We start from the raw sequence: 13,486 nt of genomic DNA on the forward strand, positions 1-13,486 counted from the left end.
AGCATCTAAACTGTCAGTCACAAAGAATGACATTACAAAAAACGTCAATCTCTATATGAATCAATTAAAAAGAGAATGGTAAAGCAGACCTGATAACTGAAATTGCCTAGTTTCCAAAAGCATTTTATAAAGTGAACTAAGAGAATTTCAGTAAGTCTAGCAGTGGTAAACATGTACTACTTGGGTATTTAAATATTTGGGATATTGTTCTCATTCTATTGTCTTTCTATGACCAATACAACAAAGTTAATGTTTTACAGCAGCAGTTTCTGGTTCTCTTGAAATGAGATGTTAGGATGGGTGTGTATGCTTGGTTAACAAGAGAGGGCCAGGTTAGGTAGAGCTGGTTTATAAAATATTTCAGGGGATTATATGGATTAATTTAAGATAAAAAAGAGAAAGAAGGGGGAATGGAGAGTTTTCAAAGGGGGCAGCATAATTGTGCAAGAGAAGGAAAAGAACAGTGAGAAATACAGAAAGATGAGACTGCAATAAAAATTAACTAAAAAGGAAGAGGAGAAAAAAGAAAACCAGAATACTACTTACTGTGGTGATAGTACAGGCACAGTACCAGACATACTATGTATATATTTAATATTTAGAACCATCATGCATAGTAGTTACTATGACTCCATGTTACAGATACAGAAACTAAAGTTCAGAGATAATCAGTGAATTGCTCAAGACGACAGTGCAAATCCGCTGCTGAGCCATGATTTACATCCAGGGTCATCTTGCGCTCAAACACTCTTTCTAATCACACCTACCCTCTAGGTGCAGTTGAAGACACACTGTAGTGTTCTCCTCACACTTCATATGGCACGTGAGGTCATCCACATAATGAAAACGACTTTTGACAGTTCAGGAACTAACCCCACAGAGTGGAATCCCAGAGGAAAGTGTTCTTATTGATGATCAGTCTACGTGTGCTTGTCCACAGAAAGATACATTAGGGTTTTGTGATGACTTGTTTTACTCTCCATGTAATTGTAAAGTTTGGGCTGGATTGGGTTTAAGCTACACAATTACTTGTTGAATAATAGGTACTTAAAAAAGAGTCTATAAATGCATTAACGAACCATCAGCACGATCATGGCAATAAATTGTTTAATTTCTTCCTGTCAACTGAAACATCTCTGATGAGCTGACAGCACATCCTGTCTAAAATCTTATTTTAAAGAGAGTGTAACTTTACTGCATGCAGCTACCATGCTCAGCAGCCAACAGACTAAGTGGTGATAGAAATAGGGATATTCCAGCTGGAGAAATTCCAGAGGAACTGCCATGAACAAAAATCCTTGGATTTAAAGGTACATACGATTTTTAGGCTATAGTTTAATGCCCACATTCTAAGGAGTCAAGCATTCCTTCTAAATGTAAATTATACTTTGTATCCCGAATTTTGGCTGGTTTAAACACAAAGTAGCAGTTTAGCTACTCGATTTAATGCCTTTTTTTTTTAAAGGAAATTCAAATTATCTTTGGAGGGTTAGATGAAACTAAAGCTTTCCTCTGTTACATACAGCCCCTGTCATCGTATTATTTATTGCACTGTTCCTTTTCCCTGTCACTTAGATTGTCTTTCTAGGAACAAAAGAGAGACATGAACAGTATCACCATTAGGTGAGCAGAATTTAAACCTTAAAATGTCTGTACAGGTGTTAGTAAATTCTATCACAGAGGTTTTTTATCTTTAGTAAAGCCTTCTATTTTCATTCCACCTTCTCTGGAGGGACTGAGAAACCACAGTTCAGAGTCTGTTCGCGTCCATTCTCCTGTCTATTGAGTGGCACAGCAGTGGTCTTCAAGTGTATAATTTTCAATTTGGGAAGCAATCGATTGGAATCCTTTATCCCTAACTCCAACTATAGTTATTAAATGAGTCAGGGATAATAAAAGGCTGCTTCATAACAAGTATTTCTCACTTTAAAAAATCTTTCACTCTAACCCATAGGGGACGAGATAGACAGGTTTGTACTAACCAAGCAAGAATAGGAATCGTTCAGTCTGTGATCCAATGTCTGCCTCTGGAGTATTCTAAAAAGGAAGGCGTGGTCAAGCTTGCAGGGATTCGCAGAAATAAACTCATCCATACCATGTTTCTGAAAACGGTCTGCATCTGTAAATTCAGAAAGGCATGTCCATTTATTTTTGTACTTTAATAACAGGCAAATGCGGTTTTTGAACAACACAAAATGTATGTCTCAGGATAACAGATGACTACTTTCCATTACATAAAATATGATGCCACAAATTCAGCATATAACCATAAAATGCAACATTTTTTGGAGCCTAAATAAAAACGACAGGGAAAAATCTGCCAATCATTTGGAATGAAGAAATTCTATTCACATTCAAAGCTACTTCAAATATCCATCACAGGAATCATCTTTTTTCCCCCTAATTTAAGAAAACTTGATGCATTTGAAGTATACATTTACTGAAGGAACTGCCTGGAAAAGAACCCGGGCCTATTTATAAAGAAAACCGACAACGATGGCTAGAAGCCTGCTTTCCAAATGGCAAACTAGGGCAGAAATGAACATACTAGCTTCAGCTGGATCACTTCCAGTCTTTTTTTTTTGTAGGGAGCTTTTAATGGGACCAACTTTAATGTAGAAATGGCAATGAATGCTCTCAGGCTTCAAGTTTAAGAGACATGAAAAAGGGAGCATCATGTTTGTGCAAATATGCAGACAAAGCACAACGTCCCAAATGGCCCTTCAATCAAAAGCCCAAATTTATTGTTCTTTACAGATTGCATCTTTCAACGCCTATAGACCCTGCGGGTTTATCAAAAGGCAAGCTTTTATGATTGCTTTCATTAATGGTATGTTTTGTCAACGTCTTCAATGTGAGTTATTTACTAAGGGGAGAGAGAGAGAGAGAGAGAGCGAGCGCCACACACCACCCGAAAGGAGTGCTGGGGTGTTACTACATTAGCTCTGTTAGAGATGTCGCGCATATTGGGCAAGCAATCAGTTATCAAGATAAAAGTGGGCTCTCCTCACAGTGGTAGAGCTGAGGCTCCATTGTTCCTTAAAATTCACGGATAGATCTCATTACTGGTCATCACAAGAAGCAGAGTCCTAAATGTAAGCTAAATGCAGTTTTTAAAAATCTATATGGTCCAACCCTAAAACTGCAAAGGAAAGGAGACAAAAGCTTATTGATTAAACCCAATTATAGAGTCAGGCTCATAATAAAACTCAATATTGATCTGTGGACATGATGCTAACATAATCAGTCACATTTAGATATTTAGCCCAGATCATATTGATCCATGTCAAGTTCAACTTTCAGCCATATTTGTGGACGGAAGAACTATATAATTCAAGCTGAAGGGTCTTCAGAATCACATGTAAAAAGAAAAGATACACAAACTAATTTATATCTCACATCAGTGACAGATATCAAGAGGTGAATGCAGCAAGCAAGCAATGAATGGCCATTCATCAATGATGTAAGGGATACAGTTATGGTCCATGGAGAAAGTAGCATATGTATTCTTTTGCATTTAGTAATTACTTATCTGAATGATTAAAGACATTACATGTTGTAATTAGTGTTAGTTGCATGAACACTAAACTAAACTGCTTTTCCTGAACTGAGAAATAAGATAATCCAACTTCTCCTGTATTTTATTCTTATGTCTGATAGTCTTTTAATATAAAGTTAAGTATATGATAATGTGAAATAATATCAAATGTGGAGGAAGAATATTGAAAAATGCAAGGCATACATATTATAAAATCAGAAGATTTTGTATTTTAAAGAATTTATCTTAGAATCTTCATCTCTTCATTTGAGTAAAAAAATCTTTTAGTATCACCTTTATGAAATTAAATTACTAGTTTTATAAAACATCTGCTGAATTTTATTCATTATTTTTTTCACCAGAGAAGGTCATAACAAGAAGTTAAAAATAACACCCATTAATGGTTTATGTGTTGAGAAAAGGATATGTAATAAACTTCAGAGAAAAAAATCCATAATTCTCCTTTTACTATAAAGGTTTGTAGAAAAAAATTCTTATTTTAAAATAATGGGTATACAGTCTTTAAATAAGATACACAAGTTTCTGAAAAAAACTGAGTCTATAGTTCATTCCCATAATTAAATCATATTTTCAAAAATAAAGGTACTTTATGAATTATCTTCCTTATGAAATATAACTCAAAACCATATATTATTTAATGTGAGAAACCTTTCCAAATCACACACATAAAAGGAAAGTACTTTTCTAGCAAACAGTATTACTGATAAAAATAATATTTATGATAGCAATTTAAGTCACAAACATAGAATGTACATTGACGGTGAAAAAACATACAGGCAAACAAACCTACTAAAATTTTTATTAAAAACAGCAACAACAACCTACAATCTCTTCAGGGATGTAAATTCTATGATAGTGAAATGTACTTTCTATGCCATCTGATCAGCACAATTCAAAATATTTTATGTAAATAAACTTCACCATGCACTATTTTACCATTAGTTTCCATGAATTTATGAATAAAAATAAATTAGAAAGACAATAAATTAGAAAGGTTTCCCTGTGTGGGAAACCTTTCATTTTAAAATCCTCTCATGAACTAAAGTAAAATAGGAAAATAATTATCATTAAAATAGCTAGTGTCTTATTTTTATAAAAGAATATTTTCATAAAGTTTTCTCTTAGCATAACATGTCTTTATTAACTGTGAGGGTAACACAGAGTTATCATCTGGGTCAAATGGAAAACACGCTTTCAATCAATTACATAACCAAATCCAAGGCTTGGAGACTTGCTTTAAAACTGAGTTACACTCGATCATCTTCAATTCATGTTCACCATAACACAGAATTATGGTGATGAGTCTTAAACGGAAAATTATTCATGGCACTAATCAAATGTTCAATGACAACTCAGCTCAGTTCAGTTTGTCTTCTGAAACAATATAAGGAAATCATCGAAAGAAGCCAACAAGATAAGAGCTAAAACAATGTACTGTAAAACTGTCATATATTGTGATGATTAACCTGCGGACTAAGTACAGATGTTGGACATGATAAATGAGGGTACTGGTGGAGAGTTTCTATGGTAACAGTTGGATACATGCTCCAGCGTCTTTAGGTAGTACTCTCACCAGGTGTGGTAAAAGTGGGTGGAATAAAACCCAAATTGAGAATGATTACTATTGGCTATAGATTTAAGAAATTATAGAGGCTTTATTCAAATGGGACCTGAAAATTTAAGTTTTTCATTAGGGTAACAGCTATTGGAAGTCAAGAGAAAAGAATAATTAGCAGGTTCACAGTATCAATTTAAACAGTTAACAACGACTTGAAAATAGCTAGCATAGAAAACCATGTGAGGTCTACTAGCAAGCTGGCAGGTCCCACTGTGGTGGGAGGGCTATTTGGTGGGCATTGACCACAGCCAGCTCCTATGTGCTCAGGAACCCAAATCCCAGGAAGGGTACCTAAGTCAGAAATCAGAATGTGAGAAGGGTAAAAATTAACTGAAATGTTTCTCTTTCCTTTGCAACTAATTCTAAGGATGCTACATGTTTTTCTTTTTCTTTTCTTTCCTTACCTTTCCTTTTCTTTCCTTCCCTTCCCTTCCTTCCCCTTCCTTTCTTTCTTTCTTTCTTTTTTTTATTGCTGTTCCTGGTGGTGTGAGAGATTAGGGATATAAAAGGGAAAGGGGAAGAAAAAGAGAGTTGGAGGAAGGGGCAAGAACAGGACGGCACCGTAGAAGAGGAGGTCATTTATCAGCCTTCTGAGACCACTCAGGTGCTTGGTCCCAGGCCTGGGACTCCAGTACCAAAAGGACTAAGTAGACGGTGCTACTAGCTAAGAGCCTGTCTTCTCTGCAAAACCTTGAGCTCAACTAAGCAGCAAATGAACCTTTGAAATACAATAACTTGTTTTAAAATTATCCTATGTTCAGGAGTTTGCCTGTAGCTGCATTTACCACTACCCACCCCAATTAGAATTTCCTTTTAGCACCAACTCTCACTGAGCTTGAAAATTTACAGCAAGTTAAAAGAGGCACAGAGAAGTACCACTTCTCTTTTTAGAGCACCCATATAGACTTCAATAGGAAAAGTTTAAATGTTTTAAAATTTTATGTAGATTATCTTGTTGGTATGTTCACATACATATGGTTTATGCTGAAGACCTAACAATAAAGGTTGGTAGATATATTCATGAGGGGTCTGTTCATGCCTCTATTATTGACCCAAATAATTTCTTAGCTTGTTTTCATTAATTGATTAAAAATGAATGTATGGATTTACACATCTTACTTTCTGCAGCAAATAACAAATAAATAATACTTATATATGATGACAATCTTAATCAACACATACAGACCTATAATCATAGGCAAAGTACACAGATATTCAACATTTATTTGAAATAATATATTCAATATAAAGTAGGATATACTTTACTGATGAAGGGTGAAATTTAACTTATTAGATCAATCAAGAGAATTAACTTATAAAGTTAAATAAGTTTACAGTCTGATTTAAGAATTTTTTAAAAGTTTGGCTAAAATTGAAAAGAAGGTAAGTACTCTGGTTCATTTTTGACATTGACTTATTATTGAAAGTCAACTAGTACTGTGTTGTATTGTATTATGTAACATACACATTATATGTGTGAGAGGAAAATGTAAAAAAGAAAAAGGTGCTTGCACAGTATTTTGTTTGGGGACAGCAAAGAAGGACAGTTTAAACAACGTCATCCATCTGGCAAGAGGCAGACGGAAGCAGAAAAACTCAACAGTACTCCCCCAACCACACTCCAATTTACCCTTTTCCTTAGAATTTCTGTAGACCTTGAAAGTCAAAGAAATATGGATGTAGAATAGATACACTTACTGGATAAATCTATAAATACACACCATTATATATACTTTTTAAAAGATAATAAGGTTGTATCCTAATAAGTTAGATTTCATAAATTTATTATTTTGATCTGACTATCCCTAACCATTTGGTATGCTTGGATTTAAAAATGAGCTTTTCTTTTTAAAGTTATAACATAGATTGTAGAAATTCAGGCAAGAGAGGCAATGAATTAGCAACCAATCCCTCCAATTAAACGCATCCAATGTAAATATTTTAGGTATCATTCTACATATATTTAAAAATCTTTTTTAATAGAGTGAAAAGAGCATCACATATATAATTTAGCATTTTTCTACTAAACATTACAGAGAATTTTTTGCATGCTGTTGTTAACACCTTCATAGCCATTTCCTTTATGCCCACATGAATGATAGATATTAGTTTGTTTCTACTTTCCTGTTGTGGCAAAAATAAACATTTCTGTTTCATAAATGGTAAAGTTAATGTAAATATTCCAGGTTTGCCTAGAAAGCAGTATCATGATACCATAAACAAGATCATGATATTACTTTAAAAAATCTTATCATTATATGACAAATCTACAGCCAACATCATACTCAATGGTGAAAACCTGAAACCATTTCCTCTAAAATCACAAACAAGACAAGGATGCCCACTCTCACCACTATTATTCAACATAGTTTTGGAAGTTTTAGCCACAGCAATCAGAGAAGAAAAAGAAATAAAAGGAATCCAAATCAGAAAAGAAGAAGTAAAACTGTCACTGTTTGCAGATGACATGATACTATACATAAAGAATCCTAAAGATGCTACCAGAAAACTAGTAGAGCTAATCAATGAATATGGTAAAGTAGTGGGATACAAAATTCCTGAACAGAAATATCTTCCATTCCTATATACTAATGATGAAAAATCTGAAAGAGAAATTAAGGAGAAACTCCCATTTACCACTGCAGCAAAAAAAATAAAACTAGGAATAAACCTAGGTTTATTCCTACCTAAGGAGTAAACCTAGGAATAAACCTACTTAAGGAGACAAAAGACCTGTATGCAGAAACTATAAGACACTGATGAAAGAAATTAAAGACAATACAAATAGATGGAGAGATACACCATGCTATTGGATTGGAAGAATCGACACTGTGAAAATGACTATACTACCCAAAGCAATCTACAGAGTCAATGCAATCCCTATCAAACTACCAATGGCATTTTTCACATAACTAGAAGAAAAAATTTCACAATTTGTATGGAAACACAAAAGACTCCGAATAGCCAAAGCAATCTTGAGTAAGAAAAATGGAGCTGGAGGAATCAGGCTCCCTGACTTCAGACTATACTACAAAGCTACAGTCATCAAGACAGTATGGTACTGGCACAAAAACAGAAATATAGCTCAATGGAACAGGATAGAAAGCCCAGAGATAAACCCACGCACAACTGGTCACCTTATCTTTGATAAAGGAGGCAACAATGGAGAAAAGACAGCCTCTTCAATAAGTGGTGCTGGGAAAACTGGACAGCTACATGTAAAAGAATGAAATTAGAACACTCTTTAACACCATATACAAAAATAAACTCAAAATGGATTAAAGATGTAAATGTAAGGCCAGACACTATAAAACTCTTAGAGGAAAACATAGGCAGAACACTCTACGACATAAATCATAGCAAGATCCTTTTTGACCCACCTCCTAGAGAAATGGAAATAAAAATAAGCAAATGGGACCTAATGAAACTTAAAAGCTTTTGCACAGCAAAGGAAACCATAAACAAGATGAAAAGACAACTCTCCAAATGGAGGAAAATATTTGCAAATGAAGCAACTGACAAAGGATTAATCTCCAAAATATACAAACAACCCAATCCAAAAATGGACAGAAGACCTAAATAGACATTTCTCCAAAGAAGATATACAGATTGCAAACAAACACATGAAAGGATCCTCAATATCACTAATCATCAGAGAAATGCAAAGCAAAACTACAATGAGGTATCACCTCACACTGGTCAGAATGGCCATCATCAAAAAATCTACAAACAATAAATGCTGGAGAGGGTGTGGAGAAAAGGGAAACCTTTTGCACTGTTGATGGGAATGTAAATTGATACAGCCACTATGGAGAACGGTATGGAGGTTCCTGAAAAAGTAGAACTACCATACGACCCAGCAATCCCACTACTGGGCATATACCCTGAGAAAACCTTAATTCAAAAAGAGTCATGTACCACAATGTTCATTGCAGCTCTATTTACAACAGCCAGGACATGGCAGCAACCTAAGTGTCCATTGACAGATGAGTGGATAAAGAAGATGTGGCACATATATACAATGGAATATTCCTCAGCCATAAAAAACAACGAAACTGAGTTATTTGTAGTGAGGTGGATGGACCTAGAGTCTGTCATACAGAGTGAAGTAAGTCAGAAAGAGAAAAACAAATGCTGTATGCTAGCACATATATATGGAATCTAAAAAAGAAAAAAGGTTTTGATGAACCTAGGGGCAGGACAGGAATAAAAACACAGACATAGAGAATGGACTTGAGGCCACAGGGAGGGGGAAGGGTAAGCTGGGATGAAGTGAGAGAGTGGTATGGACATATATACACTACCAAACGTAAAACAGATAGCTAGTGGGAAGCAGCCGCATAGCACAGGGAGATCAGCTCGGTGCTTTGTGACCACCTAGAGGGGTGGGATAGGGAGGGTGGGAGGGAGACGCAAGAGGGAGGGGATATGGGGATATATGTATACATATAGCTGATTCACTTTGTTATACAGCAGAAACTAACACAACATTGTAAAGCAGTTATACTCTAATAAAGATGTTACAAAAAATCCCATCATTACAAAAAATTTAATATAGTGAAGCAAAAAATATCATAAAAATACTTACCCTTACCAGCTATATAGGTCAGCAAAGAAATGAAAAACATATTTAAACATTTAAATAAATGTTTAGAAACGTTTATTTCGAGTCATTTTAATTTCATGTTATTTTCTCAGTTTCCACTAATGACTCTAAAAGTTGTTCTTCCGAGAGATGATCAAGAAAGAGAAAAATAAATAATACAGAAGCCAAGGAAGGGAGGAAAATACTAAAGGGAAAACTACTCTCTGGGGCAGTCAAGTCGCATCTGTGATGAAGGTCATGGTCAGTAGCTCATTTGGATGAGATAGAAACAGATTTTTCTTTCTTCTTTCCTTTTCTTTCTTTCTCTCTTTTCTTTTTCTTTTTTCTTTCTTAAAGAAAGGTAAAACAGCATGGTCTGCTCTGACAGAAAACTTTACTAAGAGCCTGGAATACAAGAAAGCTCTTAACGCGACTGGAACAGTTTGGCTTTTTAGAACAAATTTAGCTTTTTTAAAACAATTTTATCAAGGGGCTAGAAAATTCAGTTCCACTTAGCCTGATCAACACTGCCTTGACAACACATTGTTATCTAATAGAAAGGTTTTGCTAGAAAGAAATTATACGGCTATCTGAATAAACTGATTATTAGATCCTTTACTCAGTAATTCTGTATCATGTAGTCATGATATCAATGTTCTAGACCAGTGGTTCCTGTCCACTTTTCTTGCCATTGTTTGTAAGATGGTTGATATCCTTTATGATACCAGCACAATCCTTGGGTATTCCTTGCACACAAGATGTAAAGAAAAAATACTGGAACACAAGTGAATGAGGGAAACATTTTCACAAAAATAATTTTCAAGTCACCCGAACTCGGCAGTTCTCAAATGGGGGTAAACCTTCTCCACCTTTTCCCCTGTCCCCTGGAACATTTGACAATGTCTAGAGATATTTTTGGTCGTTAGACCTGGGGGGGGGGGGGCAGTGCGATCAGGTGCTACAGGCAGCTAGTGGGTAGGAGACAGGGATGATAGTAAACATCCTATAATACACAGGACAGCCCTCCCCGCAACCCCTGAAACAAAGAATTATCTGGCCCAAAAGGATAGTCTTGCTGAGATTGAGAAACACTGCTCTAACGAAGAAAACAATCACTCTGTTTCTGATTAAGACAGTGTCATGAACAACAGATTAAACTTCCTACCTGAAACCACTAAAAATTCATGTAAAAATATTTTTTAAAATGTTCTCAAAATTTTGGACATCGTGCAACATAGGAGAGTGATTCCTAAGAGGTGGGGAAACAAATGAGATGAGCCTTTTAGTTGCCCCAGGTTAATGCCAGGAGAAACTTTCAAAGCTGTGGCTCAGGGAAGGAGAACCCAGGGAGAGCCAGTGGTCTCCCTGAGTTGAAAAGATGGAGTTGACAGTTCCGGAAGGCCAAGGCTGCTGGAGTTTGCAGGAAAGACTACTGTTCCCTCTCGCTGCCCCGTTTCGTATTCAAATGAATACTGACCACCTCACGCAAGGGAGGCAACAATACGAGGATGGGGAAAGAACCACCCTAAAGGATTAGACGGGCCAATGCCCCAGATTCACAGAGCCTGGAGCATCACACAGAGCCTGGAGCAGTGCTTGTTCCCAACAGCCAGGAAATAAAACCTCAAAGTTCACGGGTCAGCAGTTGGGGTCTTTAAGAATAGTCTTGGTCCAGAACTGGAGACAATTAACCAAAACCACACCAAGGCTGGGCTTCCCTTGTGGCGCAGCAGTTGAGAGTCAGGCGGCACGGGTTCGTGCCCCAGTCCGGGAAGATCCTACATGCCATGGAGTGGCTGGGCCCGTGAGCCATGGCCGCTGAGCCTGCGCGTCCGGAGCCTGTGCTCCGCAACGGGAGAGGCCACAACAGGGAGAGGCCCGCGTACCGAAAAAAAAAAAAAAACCTACACCAAGGCACATTATAATCAAATTGCTCAAAACCAGTGATTAAGAGAAAATCTTTAAAGCAGCTTGAGAAAAAAACCACATTATATACAGAGGAAGAAACAAAAATGATAGCACATTTCTCATCAGGAGAAAAAAAAGCAAGTTAGCAGAGAGTGGAGCAAAGTCTTTAAAGTACTGAAAAGAAGCATCTTTCCAAGTGAAGGTAAAATAATGACATTTTCATATAGAAAAAAGCTGAAAGCACTACAGAAAAGTCAAAGGAAGTCCTTTCAGAAGTGAACTATCTCTATAAGAGAATACAGAGTGCTAGGAATGGTAGCTACACGGTTGAGTATACAACATTTTCTCTTATTATTTAAATTTCTTTAAAAGGTAATTGACTGTTTGAGGCATAATAATAATATCAATGTACTGTGGGGTTTACAACATTTGTAGAAGTAAGATGTATGACCAGAAGTGTGCAGGGGCCAGGAAGGGAGATATGGACGTATACAATTGTGAGATGCATATACTACGTATGAAGCACCAGCATCACTTGAAGATGGATCGGGATAAGTTTAAAGGTGTACACTTCGAAGCCTAAAGCATGCAGGAATCTGGAGTTGAGCTCATATTCCATCTTTATTTGGCCTAAAGTACCTTTGTTTAAGATGTCTAAATGTAATACTATCGGGTGTCTAAAAAAGAACAGAAAATAGTTATGTGCTGCAGGAAAAGTATGAGAAGAGAGAAGAAACTAAAGAGAGAAGAAAATAATGAATGTCAAAATGCTGCTCCCTGGAGAAGAATCTTGAGAGTAGAAGGGTGTTGAATGAAAAGTTCCAATTTGAGCTTACAGTTAAAGACAAACTGATTTATTATATTACAGAAGGAACCAGAGAAGTTTTAAAAAGGAATATAACAAGTGAAAACATTTGGTTTAATGATTATTAAAGCTACATTTGAAAATGTTTCTATCATTATTACATAATTTGTTATTAATTACTTGTAAATTAAAATGAAAAATTTAGTTCTTAATGATTTACATTAGCATCGAGAAAATGGCATGAATATAAAGGTATCTAGAAAAAGAAAGTTGCCTTGATGACTTTTTTTTTCCGACCTACAACAGAAAGTAGGCCTATTATCCTTTTGGTTTGTTAGGAACAACTCTAGAAAGTTATGGTCCATCATTTTGGTATTCTGGAATCTTAATGCCAGTTTGATTTTGCAATACTTTTCCCATTTCAATAGAACACGTTAAGTTAAAATTACAGTAAGTTAAAATCAATTTTCTTTTATGCTCTTGAGATTCCCAGAGACATCCCAGTGCTTGGCAAATTCATGACTGGAAATCATAGGCACCATTTATTCCAGGTTTGTCTGAAAAATTAGATAACTGATTCTATGACTACTAAAATGAACTATTCTTATTCAATTAGGAATCAGTTAATGATGTAAACTATAATACTGAACAAATTTGACTCAGGCAATTTTATATCTTATTAAGGTTATTAATTGATAATCAAATTATTTTTCAACCAAACTTACAAAGTTGAGCATCTGCATGGAGAGTTCCTCCTTTAGGATTCAGCTTCTGGGCCTGAACTGCAGGAATGGGTTTGTACGACTGACCTGTGGCCCTATACATGGCCTGAACCCACAATATTCTATCCTGTTCATCCTCACTTGCAAATATTACAGTGTCTCCTTCTTTAACAGCATTGAAGAACATCTGACCACCCTGAAGGCCTGTGGAGGAAAAACAAAGACATTGTTTAAAATGTACACAATTGGCAGATTTTGAGCTCAATGCCTTGAATCATTTTCAGTTGAG

At 35.9% G+C, this 13,486-nt stretch overlaps 1 protein-coding gene across 15 annotated transcripts in view; it reads right to left on the bottom strand.

The window, feature by feature from the left end:
* The window catches only part of CADPS2 (calcium dependent secretion activator 2), a 485,983-nt gene that overhangs the window by 160,768 nt on the left and 311,729 nt on the right, over positions 1–13,486 (bottom strand). For all 15 annotated transcript variants that reach the window (XR_012334053.1, XM_073809879.1, XM_073809876.1 and 12 more), the window contains 2 exons: positions 13,201–13,401; positions 1,983–2,119 (listed from right to left, as the gene is read on the bottom strand). Coding sequence is in view for 14 of the 15 variants with exons in the window: in XM_073809879.1 (XP_073665980.1) it covers positions 1,983–2,119; positions 13,201–13,401 (338 nt within the window). In the remaining variant the exon portion in view is untranslated. The remainder of the gene's footprint in view (positions 1–1,982; positions 2,120–13,200; positions 13,402–13,486) is intronic.

The sequence above is a fragment of the Tursiops truncatus genome, chromosome 9 (assembly GCF_011762595.2).
Source record: "Tursiops truncatus isolate mTurTru1 chromosome 9, mTurTru1.mat.Y, whole genome shotgun sequence".
Taxonomy (NCBI): domain Eukaryota; kingdom Metazoa; phylum Chordata; class Mammalia; order Artiodactyla; family Delphinidae; genus Tursiops; species Tursiops truncatus.